General features: G+C 37.2%; 1 protein-coding gene across 1 annotated transcript; it reads right to left on the bottom strand.

Moving 5' to 3' along the window:
• Positions 1–26,817, bottom strand: LOC121299497 (transcriptional activator MN1-like). Its single transcript, XM_041227243.1, has 2 exons — positions 21,996–26,817; positions 1–382 (listed from the first exon to the last, which is right to left on the bottom strand). Exons 1-2 carry the CDS (start codon positions 25,486–25,488, stop codon positions 198–200), a joined length of 3,678 nt encoding a protein of 1,225 aa, XP_041083177.1. The 5' UTR covers positions 25,489–26,817; the 3' UTR covers positions 1–197.
• Positions 26,818–27,205: the final 388 nt, after the last annotated feature.

The raw sequence follows: 27,205 nt of genomic DNA, 5'->3' as shown, positions 1-27,205 counted from the left end.
TATATATATATATATATATATATATATATATATATATATATATATATATATATAAAAATGTTGAGGTTACAGGTCTGAATGCCACTCTGCAGTTAGAAAAGTCCACCTGACCGTAGCGTCCATCTTCTTATTATTTGTATTGATTTGCTTTTCTTTCTTTTTTCTTTTTTTTTTTTTTAGAAAAAAAGTCATTTTAGTCAGGTGAGTGCTGCCACAAAGGTCCCGAAGCGGTTGGAGATGTCTGAGTGCAGTGACCTCCAGGATGGCACTGGTGTCCGGCCCTTCGACTCGCCCATGTCTTCGTTACAGTGGACCGTCAGACACTGAACATGGCTTCCATTCTGGCCCGCTGCAGAGGGTTTGCTCTGGGGTAGGTCTTGGGCTGCACAGAGAAAATAATAAAGAATAAATGGTAGATTAATAATGAGTACAACACAGTTGATGAAAACCTTTTTGATTGTTTAAAGATGTATCCACACTGGACACCTGTGTATAATTTAGAAGTCACTGCAGTCAAATGTGAGTGGCCACACCAGCAGCGAGCGACTGGAATAAAACTGACCAATCAGAAGCAAGGTTAACACCCTTGACACACATCAAACGCACGCCTCAAAACAAGTTAATCGTGGACAACGAAAAGTTAATTTATAAGGTGCAGCAGTATTCATTATAAGATTGCAAATTTCATGGGGTGTCCGCTGAGGCTGTATGGATAGATCAGAGGAAGCAGAAATGAGCTGTTAGTAAGACGGGCCGAGTGAGTGATGCTCGGCCAAAGATAGAGGCTCGATCCCATAGCTTGGCTTAGATGGACGTAGAGAGGATCTTGCTTAAATTAGCATACAAAGAGATCCCGACTATGAGCTCTACTTTTGACGGGGATAGAGCTTGGTCGAAGGTAGCATTCCTGAGGATCTGAAAACATAAAAGTTTCTCTGCTCAGCAGAGGCGCCTCTCAGGGCAACAGGAATAGCCTGATCGTAGGGCTGAAAGGAGAATAGTAAATGATTCCTTGACTGGTCTGGTGCTGCCCTCGCATGAGGTGAGGTGTGGCCTCCGAAGCCAGGAAAAACTCCCGCAAGGAATCTGCAACAGAAAGATGGATTTGTCTGGGACTGGGCACTGAGAGAGTAAAGAGGGACACGTCCCTAGCAAAGGAAGAGCAGCGCCTCACATGGTGAGGTAGAAAAGCGCATGAGCTGCAAAAGAATAGTGTGGCCGGGGGTCCCCTCTGACTCACTCAGTGAGAACACCCCTAGAGCGAGGACAAGGTATCGTGGCAACCTGAGGTTGGGGGAGTGAATTCGCACTTATCCCCCCAGAGGAGACTGAAGCAAAGGCACGAGGAGGAGGGGAGGAGGAGGAGAAAGCAAAACATTAATAATAAACGTTAATTAATTAAGCTGCCCAGCTACCACCCCTCCAAATTTCGCCCGAAGGCTATCATTGAAAGACAACAAAGATATCCAGAAGAAAGACAATGCCTGTGTTGCTTGCAGGTGGTGCACTGAGCAGCACTGAGGCATTTTCTTTCCGATTATGCAGGTTGCATAAAAATAAGTCTATTAATAAGCAAACCGGACCATACATGCTGTCTATATATCCAGCATTTAAATGAAAAATTTGCACTTTTTCTGGCTTTTTGAAAATGACTCAAAAACAGTCCTTCATTCACACAACTTGAACATGTGACCTAATTTTAAGCTATGGAGCTTTATTCGGTTTGTTTGTTTGTTTTTACGATAAATAACGTTTTGTTCATAAATTGTTCTGTGGCACAAATCCGTGACAAGATGAAGGACTTCACATACGCACAAAGTGAAGTTTTGTGGAGATTCATGAAACAAACAAAAATATTATCGAGCTCCTACTGTTCTATATGTTGTGAAACAAAGCCAGCAACATGTTTGTATTCTATTTGACACATCCCAAAATTACCAAGCTCATACACAGTTTTGAAGATTATGAGCCATATTTATAAAGCATTTTCTATCCAGTTCACCAGACTGTTTTAAAAGGAAAAACTTAATAAAAGTAAATAATAATAAGTGGTGACCTGCACATAATAACACGGATAATAATAATAATAATAATAATAATAATAATAATAATAATAATAATAATAATAATAGTGCATAACAACAAGGTAATAATAATAATAATGTTGCACTTTAAAATACTTTAAAAAGTTTATAAACAAAAAGGATAAAAGAAGTCATTTGTAAAGAAACACAACTGAGATTGCAGTAAGCTGTATATATAAATGTATAACCATACCAGTTCAATTACACTACTATTGTCCAGCTGTCTTCTGATAGCTGGAGATGTACCAGGCTTCAAATCAGACTACGACTACTACTGGTACCACGAAAAAAAAAAAAAAAAAAAAAAAACGACTACAACAGTACAATTACTACTAATAATAATGATAACAATAAAACTGTTGGATATATAGGGATGTTCAATAACTCATCTACAGATTTGATAAGTCCAACCTTTATTTTACAGCAGAGTTGCCAGAGGTCAGGGTGGTAACTTTTTATCAAAACATGACCTGGACAGCCCATCTCTAGTATGTCCAATAGGAATGCATGGATGGGGTCATTTATTTATTTCCAGAGTTCCAGGTCAAGTCTGGTGTGGACTGACATTCTGCGACTTCGCTCGCAACGCTCTGTCCAGTGTGAATGCAGCTTAAGAGAATTGTATTAGTCAAGTGTTGTTTAACGTAACAGGATACTTATATAAAGTCCCTAAAAACATTCCTTAATATTTTGTAACTAAAGACATTAATTTTCTAACACCATTAGAAAACTCAAATTTGTTTCAATATAACTGAGGGCCAATTCTAATTAACTTTTAGGAAAAAATATTTTGATGATAAATTCATCATAAATAGATGATTAATGATGGTATGTTTATCGAATCCACATAAAAAAAAAAAAACAATCCACCATTGAACTTAGGTACTTTAAAATAAGTTAGAATTCACATGTTGTTTGTATAAATAAATGATCATCATACATCTGGCATTACTTCAGTGGAATTTTTTAGGAAATCATATTGTTTTAATTCTGTATATAATTGAATCTGGATTTCCACTACTAGTTACCTAATATTCACTTGATTTTTATTGGATAAATGCAACCTGAAAAGAACCAAAAGTATGACTTGAATGATACAAGTTAGTCCTGCAATACTTTGCAGCGTATATTGTGTGTATTGGTCTTTAGAAACAAGCACACTGGCAGCAGGTGACACACAGAAGACACACCTGTTGAAAGAGGCATGCTGAGACTGGCAGTACTGAATATATACAAGCCTGTTGCTTTGAGTATGAAGGACCCCAAGCCACTCATCATAATATTACCATTTCTTAAGCCATCAGCTCAAAGGAAGGTGCCCTTATTAACTCTTGCATAACACTGGCCACTTATCGAGCTGTGAAGTATTTATGCAAACCTAAGGACCCATCTGGGCCTTCAGGTTGAAGCCTACTGTGACATAATTTCAACTGTAATTGTCAACCTCGGATGCTTAGAAGTCAAAACCATTGATCACTGCTGGGGTTAAACAATGTTTCAATCCCCATTGATGTGCCAGCATTATAAAAGGCTTACTGAACATTTAAGATACAAATCCAAGAGCAACCTCCCATTTACTGAGCATTTAATGTACTGCAAAGTGAAATCCACTTATTTGTTTGCTTGTTGGTATTACCTAATTCTATCCTATTTTTTCTTCTACTGCATATCTTATTGTACTTCCAGTTAAACCTAGGCCTACTGTATATCTACTAGCATCACCATTACTATAACAGTTTAAAGTCTCCTACCACTGCATGCAAACTATAACTGGAGAATATAAACAAAATGGACTGTAAACAAAGTGCAACTATGTAGCAATGTACGGATGGATTATATTTTGGTGTAAAATCATGATTGTGTGACACTGCAGCTTTAAGAAACATATATAAAATGTATAGCCATCTGGCTTCTAAAATCCTAGTTGTCAGTGAAGAAAAGGACAACTAAGCACAATTCTCTTGTGAGACTAAACATTCCACCCCAGCATGGGGATTCTTTCTTTGTTTCAATCACACATAGCCAATGTTGTATGAATACTTTAGGTCCAACCACAACAGCATCTGTGGTATTCAAAGAGAACTGCGTTTTTGCATGCAAGCACTGCTGTGGAAGTCTTCCTGGAGAGGCATGCAGCTCCTTCTCACTGGGGATTAGAAGAGCCACATATGCCATGCTGAATGGTTTCTACATGGACTTTTTCACCAGCCAGTGTGTGGTTTTCAAGCCAATGTGTGGTTTTATCTATTTGTTTTGCTATTCAAGTTGTCAGCAACTATGACTTACCCACTTGGGCTATCAATTTTCCACTTTTCTGTATTCTAAGATAAACCACAGTCCTACCAGGTATCAAAAATGCATACAGTGGCATCTTTCTGAATTGCAAAAGAAATCAAAAGATTGCCAAAGCGTAATTGAGATTGATGCCATTAACAGCCTGTGTCTATGATTAAAAATTGCTGGTACTAGGTGAAAATTAATACATGCAGTATCTTTGTAGGAACCAGTGCAAGATCGATGACTAGAAATTGCTAGCATAGCATAAACTACATTTACAAATATAACTTGTCATATATCCTTTTCCTCAGAATTAAGGCTGCAGTAAGCAGGCTAAGGAATGCTGAGGCTCATTCTAGTTTAATAAAATGTAGTGCAAACTTGTTTTGGTGTATTGATATATTAACATAGAATATCCTGCATGGAAGATGATATTTTATTACTTATCTTTACTAATTTTACTCAATGAAATTTGTGTTGTTTTTTTTTTTTTTTAAGCTGTAATGCGCAACATGCTTTACAGAATTTATTTTCCAAAAATGTAAAAACTGATAACCTACTCCTGCAGGGTCACACAGAACCTTTACCTCAATATCAATACATGTGTAAAAATGGAGAGGGAAGCAGGGGGAACTACAATTCATTTAACAGTTCTTCAAACACAAGACATTAGCTCTGTTAATCTGTTATCAGGATACATTTGGATGGAAGACCTACAGCTTTATGTGCCAAAGTGTAGAATCTCCTTGTACTTTTCTGGTTCAAATACACACTGCTGCAATTGCACTGCAACAGATTACAATGTTGCTAAGTATTCATGGAAATATTAGAGGTCAATACTGAAGCCAAATATGCTGATAAACCCTCTAATTGAAAACAGTGTTCCACAAACCAATTACAGACAGTGTTTAAAAAGTGTTGCAATCTTTTTTTTAAGCACTCAAGTCTACACTGACCTACCTTGTAAAGATACACTGGTAAACAATAACGGATTGTAGTATGTCCTACACTATTTCCATTTCCCAAGACAAGTAATGAAGAACAGATATTTGTAACAAATATAAACCAACTCCCAAAGCACAATACAATTCACATGTTATTCAGCAGAGGTCTGTTAGCAATCCCAACAACCTGGAATTTACAGCCAGGTATCCTTTTTTTAAAAAACCCTTAGTGTACTTTACATTCCACTTATTAACTGAAGTTTTTCTACCATAGTCAAACTGCCTTTGAACAAATAGTTTCCCAACACACACGGCCCCCACCCCCCAAACCCCTTGTTGGCCTGTAACATCAACACGGCTACAAAATTGAGCCTGGGGATCCATCTAAAAACGTCTGTTCTCATGCGAATGTTTACTACCAGGCCTCCTACAGGAGTATTAAACCAAGGATAAAAGTTATTTTGCTGTGGTTGTAATACATGTGCAGCTGGCTTCTGCACTTTAATACTATCAGTTTGAGTTCCTGTAGATTTTAGCTTGTGCATTTAGAGCAGTGCTGAGCTGTGAAAGGGCAGCGTTAAAGTATCGCCTGTATGTGCCTTTGTCCTGTCCCAGTTAGTGCTGGCCAGTGCACAACTAGATAGTGGTTTCAGTGAAGCACTATCTAGGGAAAGCAATAGGAATTGCCCGACTAGGTCTCTGCTATTATTTTTGTTTTTATTTTTGTGAGGATTGCTTATATTGAATAAGCAATTTAGCCGCAATTAATTAAAAAGCTTGATTTAAAAAGTTTGATTTAAAGGGGGGGGGGTTTTGTTGTATTTTTTTTGGGAAAGACAGTTTTTTTGCGTTTTTTTGTGTTTGATTATACTACACTACAGGACAACTGATAACTAAACTATGCTGACTTCAGTAATCATCTTTATTATAGTTGTTGTTATTATTATTATTATTATTATTATTATTATTATTATTATTTATTATTATTATTATTATTATTATTATTATTATTATTAATAATAATAATAATAATAATAATAATAATAATAATAATAATAATTACAATTACATATTCATAATTATAAAACGTATAACTGGAATATTTTCAGAAATTCAGTGACAAACATTTCGACTTTCTTTTTTAGTTTTTCTAAATTCAACACTATTGAGTGTTTCATAATTACGGATGAGAATTTCTGTAATTAAAATTTTGCAATTAATAATACGCTCCTCTCTTATTTACAAAGACAAATTCACCCAGACTCTTATTAACTGCCACCAGTAACAACAAGCCAACAGCGACAACATCTGCATGGCTTTGGTGGAGCTGCGTCTGCTCACACACAGCCCTTCTGTGATAAAGGTCAGGGCCCAGACTGTTTCGACTCCTCTAGATTTCAGCCGGCCGAGGAGATTGGAAGTGACGGGCAGGAGGTGAAGATCTCTGGAAAGCCTGTGAGCCAGGGGGCTCGTCCCTTATACTTCCCAGAGTGGCCTGACAAAGCGCCAGCCCCTGCTCTGCGCCGCGCCCTGGCCTCTTCATTGAGCACAGCATGGGCCCAGCAGGCAGCGGCCCATCCTCAATAGCTAGCCATGCGTTCAACAGAGCCCCTGACTGCCAGCCACTGAGCCGGCAGCTTGCAGCCAACCAGGGCCAACATATTTCCTTTATCCTTAGAATTATTATTAGTTGTAGACTACTACAATTAATACGACTACTACTAATAATAATATTAAAAATAATTAAACTGCTAAGACTACTTCTCTGTGGTCCATTTGTTTTACATCTCCAGCACAGTTTTTTCTACCCTTATTGTATACCCTCTTAACAGGCTAATTTACTGTATTTTTCACATAAACTATATTGAATATACAGTATATGTAGCTGTCTTTAACAGGTTCTATGGACTGGCACAAGCTGTGCCCTCCACTATATAGTAATAGCCTAGGATAAAGAAAGACTAGAAGTTTAAAAACTGCAATGGGAGTTTCCCCACTGCTTCAATAAGTAGCTTGAGAAACACCTTACTGTATCTTTCACATACACTATACTAAATATACATCCCCCTCTCCTTCTAATACATTATCTCGACTGAGACAAGCTGTGCCCTGCATAATCACAGTTAGCCAACTATTAAAAATAGGAAATTAGGTCTTTTCATAACATCCTATTCAAAAAAGTGATCTGACTAGAGGGCATCTCATAAATGGGGTCAACTTTTATACTTAAAATGCTTGACTGTTGCTTTCTACACATTCCCATTTACTGCTGTGTCAATTACTATATTCAAAATAAAACTTAATTGTCCCATACAGCAGGTGATTGTGCTTGTGCATCAAACTAAGCTCCAGCACAAAGGGCCTCCAATGTAATTTTGTTTTGTTTTTCCCCCAGAAGTTGTAAACTCCAGCTAGCAGCATTTACTGTGACTCCCTAGCAAATTTTCTTCCCTAAAATCAAAAGGAGTTCACTCAATCGAACCGCTCCACACAGCGAAAGGCATACTACAAAATAAAGAAGCAATTTACATGTCAGCATGCTTCATTTACACTGCGGCTACAGACAGGCAATTCCTATTACAAGCACAAAGCTAAATCTCTATTATTTGGGCTGCATTTGGAGATGTAAATGTGATCGGTGCTCTCCCATGTGGAATGGGACAGCATGCCTCATACCGTTTATGATGTGTTCACTCTAAATAACTCATTAGCGACATTTCTGTGAATAAAGACGATCTTGTTGAATTAAATAAAGTTTAATAGTCATGAAACTGTCAACAAGTACTGTTTGGTTTCTTTACCAACTGTCTAGAAATATTTCATCAACAGCAAACCGTAATTAATCTGATGTCTTTAAATAAAGTCAAAGTTGTGTGTGCAGGGTCCAGTATTCAATAGAGAACAAACTGAATTATCGGTCTAGCTAGCTGTCAGTATTAACAATAGATAAACAAATGGCATATACTTTTTCTTGCTATTCTGAGCTATTTAAAATTTTATGTACATGGCAATGTATAGTATATGTGATGTGTCATTATATATGTGACATAGCTACATTTACATACTTTAAATACAATTGAGAAATACTAAAAGAGCAGTTCTCCACACCGAAAAATGTATTACGTTTATTTTAATATTTCTAATGTAACACTGTTGAGTGTTAAATTGTTGTATTTTATATACAATAGGCTTTATTTTTAACTAAAGATACATAAATCCTCACATGTCAAGGCATTAGCCAAAATGTTATTCTCCTTTGTCTTGTAGTTTTAGTATGAATGACTGTTAGAAACCCAATAATCCAATAAGTGCTGCTGTTGTTGAATGCCAGGAGAAATAACTGGAACTCCTTTTTAATATTAGTCTGCTTCGTTTGCTTATTTTCACAGTAAAAAAGCTTTAGGCAGAGAGAGGTTTAATCTTACTGGTATTTCCCGTGCACAGAATATTACACAACCAAAGCTGTGGTTCTTTATTTTAACACCTTAAGTGTCATTCTGTAAATATACATATGAATGTGAATGATAACAATGTTCTCAAATATTAAATATCGACACTGAGTTTACTATTGAAATTGGACTATAAAATCATTATCCATAAAATAAAATAGATATATACACAGGTTTAGTTTTAGGTGTAAACTGAGTTTTTTTTTTTTTTTTTTTTTTACTGTATATCGGAAGAGTTTTTTTTTTTTTTTTTTTTTTTTTTGTATTCCATGTCCTTCAGCAGAAATCTGTATATCTGAAATCAATTAAAGTGTAGATAATATGAGAAATCAGCAGCAATCAAAATATGTCTGATAGATATCTAATTCCATTGATCCCACACATACTAAGTAAGTGATACCTTGAGAGGGAAATGAAAACACGTCTGGGTACTATAAGCATTTTTACCTTGACCAAAATACCTTTACTACCTTTTTAGAAAACAATACAGCTGAACAATCAGTCTAGGTGTTAACATTGTAAATCCCTACAGTTTTAATGATTCAGTTGAGGTTCAGGGAAAAATCAATATAATTTTTATTTTGCTTTTAATCTTTTTACAGGAAGTTAATGTACTACCCCAATCCCAATAAAGGCTATGCCCATATCAGGTATACGCACATATCATTTGAAGTACAATTAGATACTTATGTCAATCTAATTTCTAGCGTTTTTTTTAGCACAATTCATTTGTTTCTGAATGAATGCTACTGTAGAATTATAAATAGTACTTCATAACACAGGGCAATATTTACTGTGCTCTTACTGAAAAGCTCGAAATACAACATTTAAATAAAGCAAAAAATAAAAAAAAAATCTCAACAACTTCAAGCTTTGAAGAGCAAGCCATTACCTTAACAAAACTAGAAAAAAAAATTAACAATTTGAATAAAACAGTGCACACTTTAGCAAAAACCTCATTAAGCTCATTGTGAATCATTGTAAAGATAGGTCGCCCTCTAACGGGTTCAGTACTTTTATAACACAGTTGGAATTTCTCTCAGGGTAGTCTTTTGACATAACAATTCGAGACTCGCAGCTTCCAACTGGCAATAGCTTTTCCATGCACAGTGCTGAAAAACAACAAACAAACTAATCAGGGATGAGGGAATGATTTCATTTTCGAGTTGGGGTGCAACCCTTTTTATCTCATCTCCCCTTTTTAAGCCCCCCAGTGTCAGGTGTCAGCCCAGGGCTTGTCGGGTAAGCCTGTGAGTACGACAGCTAGTCTTTCTGCCTGAACGCTCCCTGAAAGGGGCCCTCTTCCCCATCCCTATTCCCAGGCTCAGTGGTCCTGACGTGAGGTTACAGCCTTTTTGTGTGTGTTTCTTTTTAAGACACAGTTAACCCATTCAACTTCCTCTCCAGTCTGGAATGCAAAGCATTGTTTAACCCAGCTTCCATTGAATATCTCGCAACTTGTGGTCTCCAGTGCCTAGCGAATAGACACAGTTAACGCATTCAGCTGTAGAGATTATTATTTTGTCGGGGGGGGTGGGGGGTGGGGGGGATAAAGTCTGTCATCAATTTAACTTTCCTTTTAAATGTTAAATATTGTTGTATAACAATTGTTTTCTATTTTTTATTTTTTACTATTATCATCTTAAGAAAAAAAGCAACAATTAGATAGTGATAATCAAACCAACAAGATGAGCCAGATATCACTATGTTTATGCCTGTCAGGCACAAAAGAATTTCTTCAAGGTAAATCTCCATGCTGCTTTTTACTCACTCTTGAGTTTCTCATACAGTAGCATTATGTAAAACTAAAAAAGCCTTTCTGTAACCATTGTGCGCTCATTGCTCTCTTTCAGATTGTAGGCTATTCCAAGGCTTGTGCAACAGGCTGCAATATAAAAAGCAAAGGTACAGAGAGGCATCTTTGTATTTAAAGGTCAAAGAAGCAAGCTGATACATGTGGTCAGTACATACATTTATGTGGGCTTATTTTCCATTTTAAAGTATCATTTTAGCATGCCCTTCTGATCACTGCAATAGTTACAGGACAACCTTTTTAAATAACCACCAACTATCACGTATCACTTTTCATAACACCAGAATAACAAATAATAACTTTGAAAGTGTGCCAATTCCAGCCAGGGTTGTCACCATGAATTAAACAATTGCGGTTGTCTTGGGTATTGCGTAAGATTCATTTTCACACAGGTTTTGCCTAAACGCTGTTAAATTATCACAGCAACACAAATACCTTGCTCCAAATATTGACAATTCTGGAAGCTTACTAGAGACCTTCTCCTTTGTGCAGGGTCTGGCCGTTCAGGAACAGCTTTGTTTGTTTATTTTTAGATTTGCATATACTCTTCTATATAACATCAATATGTTTGACTGACTGATTTTCTTTTGTACTGCTTTCATTTAACTAAAGTGTAAAACTCCTCCTCTCGAACCCTCTCCAAAAAAAAAAAAAAAAAGTCAATGCCTATTCTTTAAAGCAACACTATTTTGTAATTAATTTTGTTTTGAAAACAAAACATGGAACAAACACTAAATTGTGCCCTTACTCGTAGGCCTAGCCACGCTACCACAACCTGCAGAAGCACAACATCTCTGTTTTTAAATACTGTGCTATTAAAATCCAAATATCGTGCAAAGCTTTGCTCTCAGATTCTTGTGATGCGACAGCACTGCCACACAGCAGGGATGAGTCTTTGCAAGTAAACAAGGGTATATATTTATTTATTTTATGCGAAAAAATTTATGTGGGCATCGTCTATAAAGAAAAACAGTTGAGAGCTAGGGCTTCAGGCATTAATTCAAATAGGTCTTCCAATAGAGATGGCTTTAAATCTTCAATATGCAGGAGCCATTCAGTATGAGGATCTTCCTTATAACTTTATATATATATATATATATATATATATATATATATATATATATATATTATAATTTATATATATAATATTAATCAGTACTGAGACAGATATTTAAATATTCAATTAAAATGCAGTCTGGAAAAATTACCATGTTTTTGTTCATATAAGAATTTCTAAATTCAAAGGAAACCATGCACAATGCACAAATTACATCTGCAATAAATAATAATGTCATGGGGTTTACTCCCAAGAGATTATTTTAATGTAATATGGTACGGATTATACTTTTGTTTTCCAAATAAGGTTTTTATAATTCCAAATTAATATATATATATATATATATATATATATATATATATATATATATATATATATATATATATACAGATATATTTTCATTCTTTAAAATACTTTAAAATACGACTAATGACTTCTACTTGAAAAGTTGGTGTAGAAACAGTAATATTTGTGTATCAGAACTCAAACCCTTTTCAAGTGTATATTATTGTTTTCCTTTTTCACATGAGAGCAAACAAAAACTTCAATTGACCTACTGACTCATTAAACAAATACTCAATAGAAAGAAAAAAATAATCTAATCCGAGATTGCAGGTAGAAAAACACCTACAATACGCAGCGGGCTCTAAAACTTTCTTAAAACACATCCAGCAAATTCTTAAGCCACGTTTTGGTATGTGCTTACAGTGCAAGCTATTCAATTTAATTGTAAACTATCTACAATTTTCTGCGGTAAAAAGAAAAGGGCCCAATAGCTACAGAATTTGTTCTCCACTACTAAGAGTCAGTGACATGTCAAACAGAAGTATAATCTAGTTTACACATTAGAAAGCTCAAAATGATGTACAACCCCCTTAATAGAACACTTTCAGTCACTACGACATCATTGATTTTTAAACTTAACTCATCAACTCTTCAAGATGCACAGACCACTGTGAATCTCAACTCATTTTGTGAACACGCATACACAGAAGTTAACTAGAGGGAGGGGGGGGGGGGGCTATAAGACCCACAGAACTGTGTCTTTTGTATGTTCCAGAGCTAACATGCTGGAGGTATTTTTATATCAGTTCGAGATAAAAATAGAAAAGCTAAAAAAAGCCTACAAACCCTAACATGGGTGTTTTAATAAAATCACAATTGATAAAGCGTGCAGTTATCTTACGAAAAAGCACAGTAGAGTGACAACAAGATAGAGATGTAAGCCAAAACTATAAGAAGTCAAGCAGACAGACTTTCCTTTCATCAGACTTAAAAGGTTTGCCAACTTAAAACTTTGTGCATCATTTCTTTAATAAAGTGTATTCTAGCATTACGTACCTGTTAAACACTCATAAGAGCCAAGGTAATAACACTACTTATAACACTCCCACAATAAATCCTATTTAATATCCTTCATTAAAGAGAACTAAAAACTAAGACAGATAAACGTGTGTTACTTAAATACTTGCCAAAAAGCTGTCAACATATTGCACAATACACCACAATTTATAATCCATAAATCATAAGAACAAAATACAAAAGCTAGCATCAATTGTAATCCACTTTCCACTAAAATATGACATAAACTTAGCTGAAATGCTTAGAGCCCAAAATTTAAATAAGAATTTAGTAGCTTTTAGCTATTAAGATATGGACTGACAGACATAGATTTGCTACTGTAATTCAAATCATGTTGAACATAATCCGAGCAATTTACCAATAGTCGTTTTTTCATACACTCTCCTACATAACTAGAATATGAACGAGAAACAGTATTCACTAAAGGAAATTTAGCATCGCAATCCATTAAAACAATCAGTAGTTCACCACAGAACAAGTAAATATCTTACCAAATTATCAAATTGTTGCCTAAAACACTACTGCCATGTGAGTCCAGCTATTCAATATTTTCATTTGTAGCTGACGTTTACAAAAAAAGACACTAAAAGTATGCTTCCAAAAACTGTGGACGCCACTTCAAAAATCTCCTGGAGCTATTTTGTACATCATATAACAAGGTGAACATAAAAGATGAAGGTGATTGTTACATTACACTATAATTCACTGACACTGTAATTGAGTATTTATATTCGGAATAAAAGAGCAATTTAAAAGTGGCGCTCTTAGTGGGTATATCAGGGGCATTAAAACGGGTGGCTTTTCACTGGTAAACGACCTACTACTGTTCTTTAATCCTGATTATTGAAAGGATCACAAAAGCTGGCTCGTGATTTGCTTAAAGCCAGAAGCCACAGGTGTCTATAAATTTAGAGCCCCATTTTCCAAGAACAAATGCTGACAAGGGTTAGATCTTTTCCTCTGCTGGCTCTTTGAGTTTGATGTCCACTGCAGTCCCCTCTGGATAATTACTAGGAAATCTTAATTAAGTTCTAAAAAAACAAAAGGCAATTTTTTTCAGGAGCAAGTCAATAGTTTGCATGGATAAAGCCTTTCATCCATTAACTGAAGTGCCATTGTATTCGTCTAAGGCTTGGCTGCTGCTGTAAATAGTTCTTCCTTGACACAGGGCCACCCCCAGTTCTCTCTTTAATATCGATGATAATATTAATGATATTTTTAATGAAAGATCTATCATTTTTTTGCAGAAAAAAAGTATTATTACATTATTTTTATTGTTGACTGACAGTAAAAACACCACATGTGGTGTTTAATTGTTGCTATCAGTTTTCTTCTCTCAGTGGCTTACAGGCATTTTAAAATTCAAACTGTGCTTAATAATATAAATGAAATAATGATATTTAGGTTCGAGGAAAGTATTATTAATTTTAATAAAACTATTATTATTAATTGTTCACTGTGTTGCAATAATAATAACAATAAGAAGAAGAAGAATATTATTTGAGTGTACAGTATGTATCTAGGCAATGGGTGGTAATAACCAGTAACACACTTTCATATACAGGAATATGTATGCACGCCAAAGGTGGTTTTGTTTTTAAAATGTCAAATGACATTTCTTTAGAAATCAAAATGCTAACATGCTTACAAGTTGTCAGCACAAAATATCAATAAAACAAATGTGATTTCAATACATTCCCTAACCCAATACATTTTTTTTGTTGTAGTCGTCTTCCACACAATGGGACAATTCTGATTACTTCATCTACCTAACAAGCAAGGCCAGTGGGACTTTTGAGTCAATAAAAATGTTACAGTCCTATGAAATTATCTCCAAATCAGTTTATTTAAAATACCTTGCCCCATTGCTTACCAGACAGCTACAAATAATAATCTACAATAATTTCAAATATGTCTGACACAAAATATGTCATGCTGCGCACATCTGTTCCAAGTTCCAACTTTATAAACCTAAACCCATGTTTGACTCATTAATAAACAAATCTACTACCTTAATAAACAAAAATAGAATACCACTGTCTTGTTAACACACTCTTCATGAGGCTAACTTCGGGAGTTTTTAAATTGCTTCAAGTTAAATTAAGTTGTGTTTTGCAAAATAACAGTTAATACAATTCTACTTCTCCGTAACATAATGCTGGGTTTCATTTAAGAGGTCTTATGTTGAAAAGTTGAAAGTTAAGTTGAAAGTATATATTCAGCTCCCGATTTTGACGCTGTCGAGGTTTCAGAGCACCTTCAGTACCCTTCTCGTTATACTTGCATCCCCACGAGTGACTATACCTGTAGGTGGGTGTTAACCTCAATGAAAACCATTCCTAAACACTCTACTCAGGCAAAATATCATGCCTCCTGCACACCCACCCAGAAGCCTTCTCCACTAATCTTCTGCTGTGGGCTTATTTAAACAGACAGCCAAGTGCTCTTCTTATTAGTTTGAAAAGCAAAATGTAGTATTATGCCAAGTAACTTTATATCAAATGCACGGGGGAGCTGAAGGAACATGTTTGACATGGTTGCAATTGAAATCAAAGGAGTTTTTTTGGTATGTCTAGTTTACTGTAATAAGGGTTCATGATAAGAGGTTTAGGGGATGACAGTGGATGTTAGCTTAATAAATTAATAAAACAACTTCCTTAGAGGCAGTGCCCCATATTGTAATTAAACAGGGGGGTTACGCTGTTTAAAAGATTTTCGTTAAATCTTATTAGTATAACAACAAAACAAAACAAAAAACACAATTTGAGAAAGCGTTGGTAATGTTTTGCTTCCTAACCTATGACAGAAAATCGATAACCTCCTACTGCTGCAAGTTGTTGCAAGACTGGATAATGTCTTTTTGGCACACAGATCAGCATTGTGGCAAGCAGGTTTTAAGAAACGTGCCCCTACATATAAAATATATATGGGAATGTAAACAAACAGGACCACCAACAAGGCTTAGAAAAGAACGTTGTTTTCGTTTTTAGTTCTAATATGATATGGGTTGATGTTTAATCTTCTGAATGAGGCTAAACTATGGACTGATATAGCAAACAGACACTGAGGAATTGTCGATCAGTGTGGTTGTGAGATTTTGACAAGCAGCAGGGTGTTTTAACAGGTCATCAAAAAGCAATTCAAAATGTTTTGATTACTACAATATATTATAAACGCTGTTGGTAAGACTGTCCAAAAAAAAAAAAGTCCGTTTGGAGGACCACAACTCATTAACGAACTGTGTATAACACTCACTAAACAGAGTTTTATACTGTATCCCATTATATTCTGCACTGGGAGTACTGCATGCTAATCTATCCTCATAAATAAATCCACACGATTAGTCCATTTGTCTTGGATGCACATGTCAAATCAGTGGAGAATATCGCAAAACTTATTTGGCAATAGCCGTGACTTTTACAGTTATTGTGAAATGTCCTTAAGCGGTTTAAAGTATTGCCTTTTCTATATTAGGTAAATGCAATATCAACCATGTATAACTCAGCGTGTAAATTATCATTATACTGGCACAAAAAATAATGAAAAACAGACTTCAGTATGTTTGTATTCATTATACAAGCAGTTAGGTTTTAAGTTATAACTTAAATTAAATGTTCACCTTTGCCCCGTTTAAAATATAGAAATCAAACAAATAAAAGCTGTGCTAGTAATTCTTCAACCAAATTCTTGTGTTGTTTGGAGGATTTTAACGTCTGTAAAAAAAAGATTAGCCACTGAATGCATGAAGACAGCGCACACTGAATGACTGCTATAGAAACTCTCTTACCGAGTGACTTGGATGAAATATATAATTCCACTCTTGCATAGACTTGTCGGTATGGTTTGTTTTTCAGCAGCCACACCTGTCGAGGTTTTCTGACAGGTGCAGTTTTGGTTAAAACGGCAATTTGTTGATTTCCCATGACCGAACTTTCTTTCAAATTTAAAGTTTCCTTTCAGTTGCAGTAAGGCTACAACCCTAAGCAGTCATAACGTAACGTATGTATTGTCCATGTTGTCTCAGAAGAGAAATACAAAAATCAGTACGCTAATGCACATTACTCAAGATCTCTGCATTGTAACCTAGTATATTATCTAAAAATGTAGTTATGTAATTTCTCCTTTTTGTATCTTATAATAATAATAATAATAATAATAATAATAATAATAATAATAATAATAATAATAATAACGTCGAATAAACCAAACGCCAATGAATAAGAAATATAAACGTGTAAGAATGGTTAAAGCACGATTCTTAATTTTATACCAATACATTTTCGAATTCATAAATTTACACCAAAATTATGAACTGTAAAATTGATACAATAGATTTGAATAGTTACTAATTAAATATATTTTAACTATTGAATATTTAACTTTCGTAGTGATAAAACTGATTTCATTTACGAAAACGCACATGTTTTTATTGTATTTTATTTTCTATTTACATTATTTTAATGTATTACCTGTAGGAAAACAATTACAGAGCGTCTAATAAATAAAATATGAGGTGTTGATGCGTGGTAAACAAACACCGATCCAGTCGAAAGGGGACAGATCCCTTAAATGCTAAACGATTGCTGCCCTTTGAAAAAAAAAAAAAAAAAAAAAAAAAAACATTCCCACCTGGGAAGCGTTAAGTTACACTTGTCTTCTTAACCATTTTGTTGCCGGACCCTTGAACTCTTAAAAAGAAGTATTTCACATAAAAATAAATTATACTAATGGTTCAGAATATAATGATATTAAATGATATAATAGTACTGAACATATTTATCAAGACAATCGATTACTGTAGTTTATGTCTGTTTGTTTTAGGATTTAAATAACATTACCAATTGCTGAGGCGTCTTCACGATAGTTTCCAGATGAAGGAGAACCCCGTGCAGGTACCTACATTCCGCTCGCCCCCTTTTTTTTTTTTTACTTAAAAAATGCCAGGAATCTCTCTGTGATTCTCCTAAAATCCTTTGACTGGTTCCGGCTTGAGGTGAACTATTATATGTGACGGTAAACCAAGCAATATCTATCTATCTATCTATCTATCTATCTATCTATCTATCTATATATCTATATATATATATATATATATATATATATATATATATATATATATGTATGTGTGTGTGTGTGTGTGTGTGTGTGTGTGTGTGTGTGTGTGTATATATATATATAGATAGATAGATAGATAGATAGATAGATAGATAGATAGATAGATAGATAGATAGATATAGATATATATATATATATAGATATATATAGATATAGATATATAATGGTGTTACATATAGGCCTAGTTAATTCTATCGCTTACTTAAGTAAATTATGTGTTTTGACTGTATCGACGTGTTCAACAGCTTAAATAAGCGGTTTCCATAAATATTGGAATAATTTTCCGTGTACTTGTCGGTGAAAAAAACTGCTATGGGCTTGATGTCGCATGCATGCACTTGAAATATTAATATGAGGCCTATATTATTTTGTAGTGTTATATTTTTTTCAGTTTTCATGAAACTTTCATCCTGCCTGTATATCGACGTACCTATTCCAACCCACCAAGACTAGATTGCAACCAGCAAAAGCGATACATTGACAATGAGTTGGGTTAACTGACAGAAATCAACTGCCCCTTCTTATAGCCTAATATCTACGCCAATTTAAACTGTTGATAAAACACCACACAAGTGAAAAAATAGGCTTTTTCAGTCAGTGTAATTTGATTATTTATTTAGCAAGATGTGTTATCCTCTGTGTAATCTTGTAGCTCGTTTACTGGGAGGCCATGTCGATTGCTAGCAGTGGATTGAAATATATATAATGAATGAGTGCACTGTAAACTTCACATGACAATCTTGCACCTTTTTAAGATACGTAAAAAAAAAAAAAAAAAAAAAAAAAAAAAAAAACCTTTGCTATGTGCACTACTTAGGGGCGAGTCTGACAGGAACTGTGATTTGCGCTAACTAGCTATCGATCGTGCCAGTCCGAGATATTGTTCAGAAGCATTTTAAAAAGGGGGAATGCGTACAGTGCAAAAGGGATGCTGTGCTACTCCATTTAAAAAGGAAAAGAAGAGAACAAACCCGAACAAACCAATGTATGTCCTTGCACAGGGCGAAGCGGTGAGAATGCTGATGCGCTGCTCGCGGTCTCCTCTGCATGTTAAACACTCCGGCATCAATTCTGAACCTTCTCTCCCCCCAGAGCAGAGAGTTAAACAGAACAAAGGAGCAAGCAGCGGGGGCTACCTAAAATAGCATATCAAGAGACAAATTATGCATGTCTACACCCCCCCCCCCCCCCCCCCCCCCCCCACACACACACACACACACACACACACACACACACACACACCCCACCGCCCCGTTTTTCTGCTCTCAACCATCCCCACTTCTGTTTTACCGTTTTTAAATTAAAGGGAAGTTTCACACTTAAAATAAATCACCGTGATATTGAATAGAAAAGAAACACAGGGAACACTTCGAATTATGTTTGCGCGCTTATGTGTTATGATGCGCGGTACACAATTGTATCCTGTGCAATAACTTTGAAGAATTAAAAACCCTCTCTGCGATATCTAGTTTTATATAATGTCAAATATAGGAATAGCTAAACTTATACATTTACCATTTATAAAGATGAGCTATATATATATATAGGAACCACCAAAAAGTGCGCCGGCAAGAATTCTTACAGTTGAAAGTAGGCAATATCATTCTTAATGCTGTTTTTTTTACAATAGGCTACGTATGCATTGATAAAAGTAGCATACGAGTTCTAAAAGGGTTATTTTTATTTTGATACCCCGATCCTAAACAAATATCATGCATTTCAAACGGAATGTGCAGAAGGAGGAAACCGTGTGAATGATCATAACCACTAATAATGTTTAGCATGATCCCATTATGTTCAGGTAATTTACAGTACTGTTTATTGCTATAAACAAGAAATGGATTTAGATCTGTGTTACCCCTTTTTATACCGAGACAAGCAAGTACAGTACAACCCACCAGCACTAAAAAAGAGGTCGTCACTATGTGCCTTATAGAGAAATGAGTAACACTGAACAAAAAAACAAAGACGTAGATACATTCAAATCATATATACGTCTTCTAACGTATTTTTAAATAGTCCGTAATAATAATAATAATAATAATAATAATAATAATAATAATAATAATAATAATAATAAAATAATAATAATAATAATAACTAACTAATCAGACGTGAACTGTTAATTGTTTTCTACGAGCCTGAACTGGTTAACGGTAATTATTTTACCTCCCTCGGTTTCTGCTTAATATATAAGTACCTTTTACAGTCGTGTGAAGTGCTGACATAATTTCAGACACTGTTGATTCCAGTGTTATCTAGTACTGCATATAGCCTGGTATCTTAAGAGCTATGGTTTTACACCAATAATAATAATAATAATAATAATAATAATAATAATAATAATATTATTAATAATAATAATAATTATTATTATTAGTATAATTATATAATAATAATAATAATAATATAATATATTATTTATCATACAATGCTGTATTTATTTTCAATAGAACTAGAATGGATGTATACCTAAAAACATTTAAAACGCAAACTTTGCTAATCAGTACCATAGTCATCAAACTAGTTAAGATCATTCTTTAAAAGTTATTTTATATATATATATATATATATATATTATATATATATATATATATATATATATATATATAACCTGGACAAATTAATACATTCAAGTAGTGGTATCTTAACTGCCCGAGTGCATACTTGGGGTATTAACTTTTAATTTAACATAGACCAAGGAGGTAAGGGGCTAAACACTGATGGTTTTATTAAATTCCTTAATCGCCAACAATGTGGCCGTTAGAGGTAAACTGATCCTGTTCTGTTTAAACTGTTTCAAGCAATGCCCGTTATCCAATTAGATTATCTGGAGTAATAAAAAATACCAACCGAGATGCCAGAATGGCTGAGGAATTACATCTCCAATGTATGCTCTAAAGGGTTTTTTTTTTTTGTTTTGTTTTGTTTTTGTTTTTGTTTATTTGGATCCCGAGATCAGCATTTCTGCTGATTAACTAGGTCTAACATACTAAATAAACTGTTTTGTTCTAATTAATAATTTTGTTTATAACGTTTTTGTGAAGAGAAGTAATTGTTTCCGAACCTAAAACCATTTTTTCTCTGCAAAAAATATAACGATGTCATTTTTTTTTTTTTTTTTTTTTTTTAAAAGCGTGTAGAGGAGATGTGGGGGGGGGGGGGGGGGGGGGGGGTAATTCCCACAAAAAATAGTGGTTACGTCCCCTGACCTTCGGTCCCAGCGTTCAGCGAGATTCACACCAGCATTTTAGACAATGATTACCCAACCTAACCTGCAGATAAGCTCCTGTTAATTTACTGATAAAAATGTCCTCTCTCTCTCTCTCTCTCTCTCTCTCTCTCTCTCTCTCTCTCTCTCTCTCTCTCTCTCTCTCTCTCTCTCTCTCTCTCTCTCTCTCTCCCTTCCTTAGGAACGGGGCCCCAATCCTATAAACTAACTGCACTCTACTACATCGCTTCATTCCCGTCTGTCTGTTCTACAGCAATTACTAATATGCAAAACCTTTCCCAGTTACTCAACATAGAGTAATATAATGTGCACAGGCTGCTCAAAAAAGGTATGATCCCTAGACATCACCATTAAGGTATTTATCACTGACAAACTGTCCTGAAAAATAAACTATTAACAAACTTAATTGTTCCTTTTATTCTTTTTTACAAATCTTGCAAAACAATGCTGTAAAACTAAAATGGGGTATGTAGGTTCCTATTGGAAAATTTTGCTTAGAATATATTTTACATGTTTACCAGAACCATTGCTTCAATTGTTACTGTTTTAAACTGTAAGTCAACTTTATCATTGAATACAACCATTGAATTGTATTCAAAGCATTGAATACAACCCGTCACAAACATATACCGCTTGTCTATTAAAAGAAACACAGCATTTACCTTCTTTGTTGTTATTCTGAGGTTTTGTCTTTTCCCATGGTGCCATGGATTTGTCATCCTCCTGGCCCTCTATCAAGGACTTATCATTGGGAATATACCACGTAGCATGTTGTTCTGCCATCAGAGTGTCAAGGTCAATAGTGCTCATGGCGTTTTTGCCACTGTCCGTGACACAATTGACCAACTCATTATCCCTGTTCTGGCTCGGGCAGTCTGGCTTTTTGTTCTTCATAGCAAGAGGCTGGTCTTCCGATATGCTGAACTGTTGCCTCTGGAGTTGGATCTGTGCTTGGAGGATCTCTAAAGGGTGAATCTCATCCTGCGTCGATGTGCTAGACGGGGTGCGGACCTGCTCCATGCCCGGGGTACCAGGGTGGCCGCCCCCAGTGCTACTGAGCCCATAGCTGTCTGGAGTAGAGGTAGTGTTATTTAGCATACCAAGACTCATTTGTTTCTGCCCGTTAAGCAGTCCATGGTCACCCCTCTGTATTTTGGGGGAGCTGGTGACCAAAGGGCTCCTGTTAGGTTTGGATATGTTGTTGTCTGAGCTAGAAGACACCTCATCTTCATTGCCATAATTTGTGCTCACATCATCTGGAAAATCAACATGAGGTGAGCTACTGTCCGATTTTGTTACACTTTGAATCCCACTGTCCAAAGAGGACATGAGGTCCGGCTGGTCACTAAGCAGCAAGTCACTTCCCTTTCCCCAGGAGGGAGATGTGAGGGGCTTATCATGGGGGGTTCCACCACCTCGCTCTACAGCACTTGTTGGTGGGCCCTGTTGCCCCGGACTTACTACCGGGTTTCCACAGTCGGAGGAAAATTTGTCAAAAAAAATTCCTGGGCTCACATGCCCACTGTCCCTTTTTCTCCTCCCCCTCCCCCTCCCACTCCCTGTCACTGACTTCCCTTCATTCGCTGGGGTAGCGTCCATATTGTAGTTTGGGGAGAGGTTAGCTTCCCCTTGGGTAGGCTGACTTGTGCCACTTTGACCTGAAGGCTTGCTGTTACTATTCCCAGCACCAGCCATCTGACTGTTCTGAGAGGCACCGCTCTGGAAATATTCAGACCCACTGCTACTGTTGCCAGTGGCTCCAGCATTCGTGCTATTTATGTCCTGCTCAGTTTGACTCAGCTTTCGCTTGCCTTCATTTTGGCTTTTCTTATTAAATGTAACATTGAGGTTAGGGGCACCCAGGCTGGCAATCATATTCTGGCAGGCTGTCGAAAGGGCAGCCAGGCAGCTCTGTCCAAACATGTTATCTTTCGCATTAGTCTTACTAAATGACCCCAGTGAAAGTGCCCCTAACTTACTAACAGAGGGACGCTGGCCTTGCTGAAACTCAGACTGGGGAGGATAGTTGCCTGGGGAAGCATTCACACCTGGGGGGTTGTTGTGCGGAGCTCCTGGTCTGTTTGCCCCACTGAAAGGGAAACCTGACTGTGCCCCCATAGGAGGCGTGGGGAAGTCTGGGGGTCTTCGGTCTGATGGTGCATTTGGGTGCCCAACCCCAGCCCCAGGAGACTGCATCTGGGAGAGGTTGCCCATATTATTTCCAAACTGCATGCCAGGGGAATGCAAAGCCTGCACATGTCCATCTCCTGGCATCCTCATAGGCTCTTGCATGCCCATTCCATTGACCCCAGGCCGAAAGAGCATATTTGACCCATTCTGCTGCATATTAATTTCATGTGGGCTGGCCTCCCCTGGTACATTGGAGGTGCCCATCCTGCGCTGGAGCATTTCTCCAGGAGGGTGGGGGCCTGGAAACCAGGTATTCTCCTGAGCCATGTGTGGGTTCTGGGAATCAAAGTTGGCCATCCTTCCCCCACTTTCCCTTTCAAAATTTGGCTGAGGCATATTTCCTACTTGGCCGCCGTGCACCATGCTGTTTTGACTGACATCTCCATGGTGACCCAACTGCTGGAGACTAGGCTGCCTCATTCTTTGCTGTTGGTTTCTGGAAGCCATTTGTTTAATCATCATTGCTGCATTTTGGCGTTGCTGCAAAGACTGCTGATCAGGGCCTGCATGCTGCAGAGGGGGACCTGGTGGGAACCCCTCTGGAACAGGAGGGGTAAACTCCCCAGGAAGACCAGGGTAGGCAGATGGAGATAAGTGGTTTTCCATGCCCGGCGGGTTGTGCATGTTGCTGTTCCAAGTAGCACAGCTCTCAGGGTTGTGGTTATTTGGAAAATCAAACCTTGGTCTCTTTGCCACATTCAAATAGGGAGTGTCAAAGTGTTGCAGTCTCTGGTTTGGTGGATGCTGAGGTGGCTGCTGCTGCATATTAAACATAGGATCACTGTAAGGGTGCATACTTCTGTTCTCCAGTCTGTGAATGGGGTATTCAAACTGGTTATGTTGGCCTGGCATCATCACCCCATTGTCTTGCAGGTTAGGGTTAGGAGCACTGGCCTCAGTAGGCGGTTGCCTAGGGATGGTTGGAGGACAAGAGTTTTGTCTGGCCAGCAAGCCCCCTTGCTGCTGCTGCATCAATGGATGTCTTGCGTTGATGCCAGGCTCCATTCCCACTGACATCTTTCGAGTGTTTCCAAACCTCTCAAAGAAAACGCCATGCTGCTGCTGCGGGTGGGCTTTAGAGATGCCTGGCATGCCTGGTGCTCTTGGCATAGCTGGATTGCCAGGAAAGTTGCCACCAGGTACCTGCCTGCCAGCCCCGTAGTGAGGAAGCTGTGCATCAGATTCTGATGGGGAAAACACTGGCATATCAAAGTGTCCTGAAGGGGTCTCGCTGGGGTAACTGTATTCCAAAGGTTCCACGCCAGCTTGAGCAGGCATTCTCCGCTGCTCAAGGCTGTGGGCATCTGATGAAGTGGTGGATGGAACGCCATGGAATGAGGCAGCCCGGTTTGGTGATTGATCTAATGGGAGGCAAGGAGCCGGGACTGCATGGTTGGTGGCTTGGGAGTTATGGTGCTGAAACTCAGGCATATTACTCGGCCGCTGGTGCCCAAACCCCTCACCTCCTGCTCCTTGATTTTCTGCCATGGGGTCAAAACCCTCCGCAAAGCCCTGCTGGGGCCCCATGCTGCTGTTGTTGTAGCCCATAAGTCGACCTCCATGCAGGCAAGATGCACTGGGATCAGGTCCACTGAAATTGCCCCCGAAGTGGGGGTGGTGTTGGTGGGCATGAGGGTGGTGTCCATGAGGGTGCCCGTGGTGAGGTTGCTGGTTGTTAAAAAAGCCGTGCATCGGTTGCTGCTGCAGCCCCCCTGCGTGTATTTCAGAATGTCCCCGGGGGTGAAAGCCGTACTGCTCCCCGTTTAGGGTCATGTTCAGTCCCAGCATTGAGGGCTCGTTCAAAGTGCCCATACCTTGTTCCACGGCTCCAGGCGGACCTGAAGGGTGGAAAGTCGGGTTCTTGTAGTGGGCGCTCATGTTCAGTCCAGGCTGGTTAAAGTTTCTCTCTCCGTGGCCAACGTTTCTGCTATTTATTTGATGCTCAAACTGTTCCAGCCCAAACATACTTCTCCGGGATCAATACTGCATGACAGCCAGCTTGCCCAGCAATAGTTGGTCTCGCAGAATATATCTCTCCCCCCGTGGGCAATTATTTAAAAAAAAATACACAGTTCAGAAAAAAAGAATCTAAAAAGGGGAAGGGAGAGATTTATAATAATATAAAATGAATCCAAATATCAACAGTCGTTTTTAACGAATTCTTAAATGTACAGTGTCTGTAAACAACTCACCATGCCGATCACATTTTGCGGCGTTGCAAACGTCTGTATCTCTAAATTGGATGTAAGCATTGATTTGTAATATTCTTATTGAAAAAAAAAAAAAAAAAAAAAAAAAAACAATATTAAAACATGTCCTTGTAAGCAAAGACCGCCAGTGCTGTACTCCCGTGTAACAACGTTACAGCTCAGAAGGAACAGGATCCCGCTTTCGGTGAATACATTCAACTTTGTAAAATCAAAAAAACAAACAGCCTCTTTTTATGCATTTATTTATTTTAAAGTATTCCTGTAATTTCGTATGTTCCAGTATTTACTAAGTTGCCCTTAGTAAAAAAAATGGGATTTTTTTTTTGTTGTTTTTTTATTTAATTTAGTTATTATTTATTTATTTATTTTGCAATATGCCCTCCTCTTAGTCCAAATTGTATTTCAAAACACAGTGCATGGATGTGTAGTAAAACTTCAATGCATGAATACACTTTTACAATGCTTCTGTTGTAGCTCAGTTTTAAGTCTATTCAAGGTGATCCGAGTTGTCAAAAGCCCCGTTGTCCGTACCTTTCAGTCAAAGCGTCCTTGTTACTTTCCCCCCAGTCTTTCTGAAGCTGCACCTCAGATACAGTAAATCAGTTTCCTTTTTATGGTGCAAAACGTTGTATTGAATTTCAAAACGCTTGACCAGTTATTTCCATTTTGCAACTGATCAATGGGAATCGTCATTTACAAATATTACTTGCCAGTTGTTTTTTTTTTTGTTTGTTTGTTTGTTTCGTTTTGGGTTTTTTTTTGTTATTGTTGTTTTGTTTTTTTAAATTGGCGATATTTCTCTTCGATCGGCAAAAAAACAAACAAACACAAAAATATCCGTGTGTCAAAAAGACCAACCAGCCGTTTTTATTTTTCCATTCCTGTGTAGAGTCTTGATCATATTTATCCGTGCTATTCTGGTGCCGGTCAGCTGCCGCTTATGTGCTCATGATCATTTGCAGAGCTCTTGTGCTCAGTGTCTTTTTTCCTCTTGACTCTTACTGATGTGTCCCCTCCAGTAGGAGGAATTCTGTGTGAGATCAGATTCTCTCTCGCTCTCACTGTGAGTCCATCGGGCAGGATAAGCAGCAACAAGTTTTACATTTCTGCAATCAATTTCAACCATTAGCTTTCCACCAATCGTAGCCCGCATGTCCCTCGCTTAAGGCGGGACCAGCTCTTAAGGTGGTCTAACGAAGCTAACGCACTGAGCTAAAACTTCTTTTTACAAATCAACTTAGAAAGCAAAACTTCCCCTCTTTCGCGTGTGCATGTCAGGTGTTATTTATTCTCATTCTACGTTCATATTTTTTGTACCATTTTAATGCAGAATCTTATTTATTACAATAATGTGTGGCTGGCAAGACTCCTTTAAGCCAGCATTTAGTTTCCGAAAAAAAAGCTAAACTCTGTTTATTTTAAACGACACCGATCTACCACAGAAAGGAAATGCATAACAATTGTTTTGATTA

Source organism: Polyodon spathula, chromosome 25 (genome assembly GCF_017654505.1).
Source record: "Polyodon spathula isolate WHYD16114869_AA chromosome 25, ASM1765450v1, whole genome shotgun sequence".
NCBI classification, from domain to species: Eukaryota; Metazoa; Chordata; class Actinopteri; order Acipenseriformes; family Polyodontidae; genus Polyodon; species Polyodon spathula.
Note: the sequence above shows the minus strand (reverse complement) of the source record. Positions and strands in the feature narration are given on the sequence as shown.

What these genes read in the sequence shown, in the direction of transcription:
- LOC121299497 (XM_041227243.1), bottom strand. Translation starts at nt 25,488, where the DNA reads ATGTTTGGGCTGGAACAGTTTGAGCATCAAATAAATAGCAGAAACGTT. An exon ending in TCAGAATAACAACAAAGAAG is followed by an intron (nt 383 to 21,995) that starts GTAAATGCTGTG and finishes TTCTCTGTGCAG; the next exon opens with CCCAAGACCTACCCCAGAGC.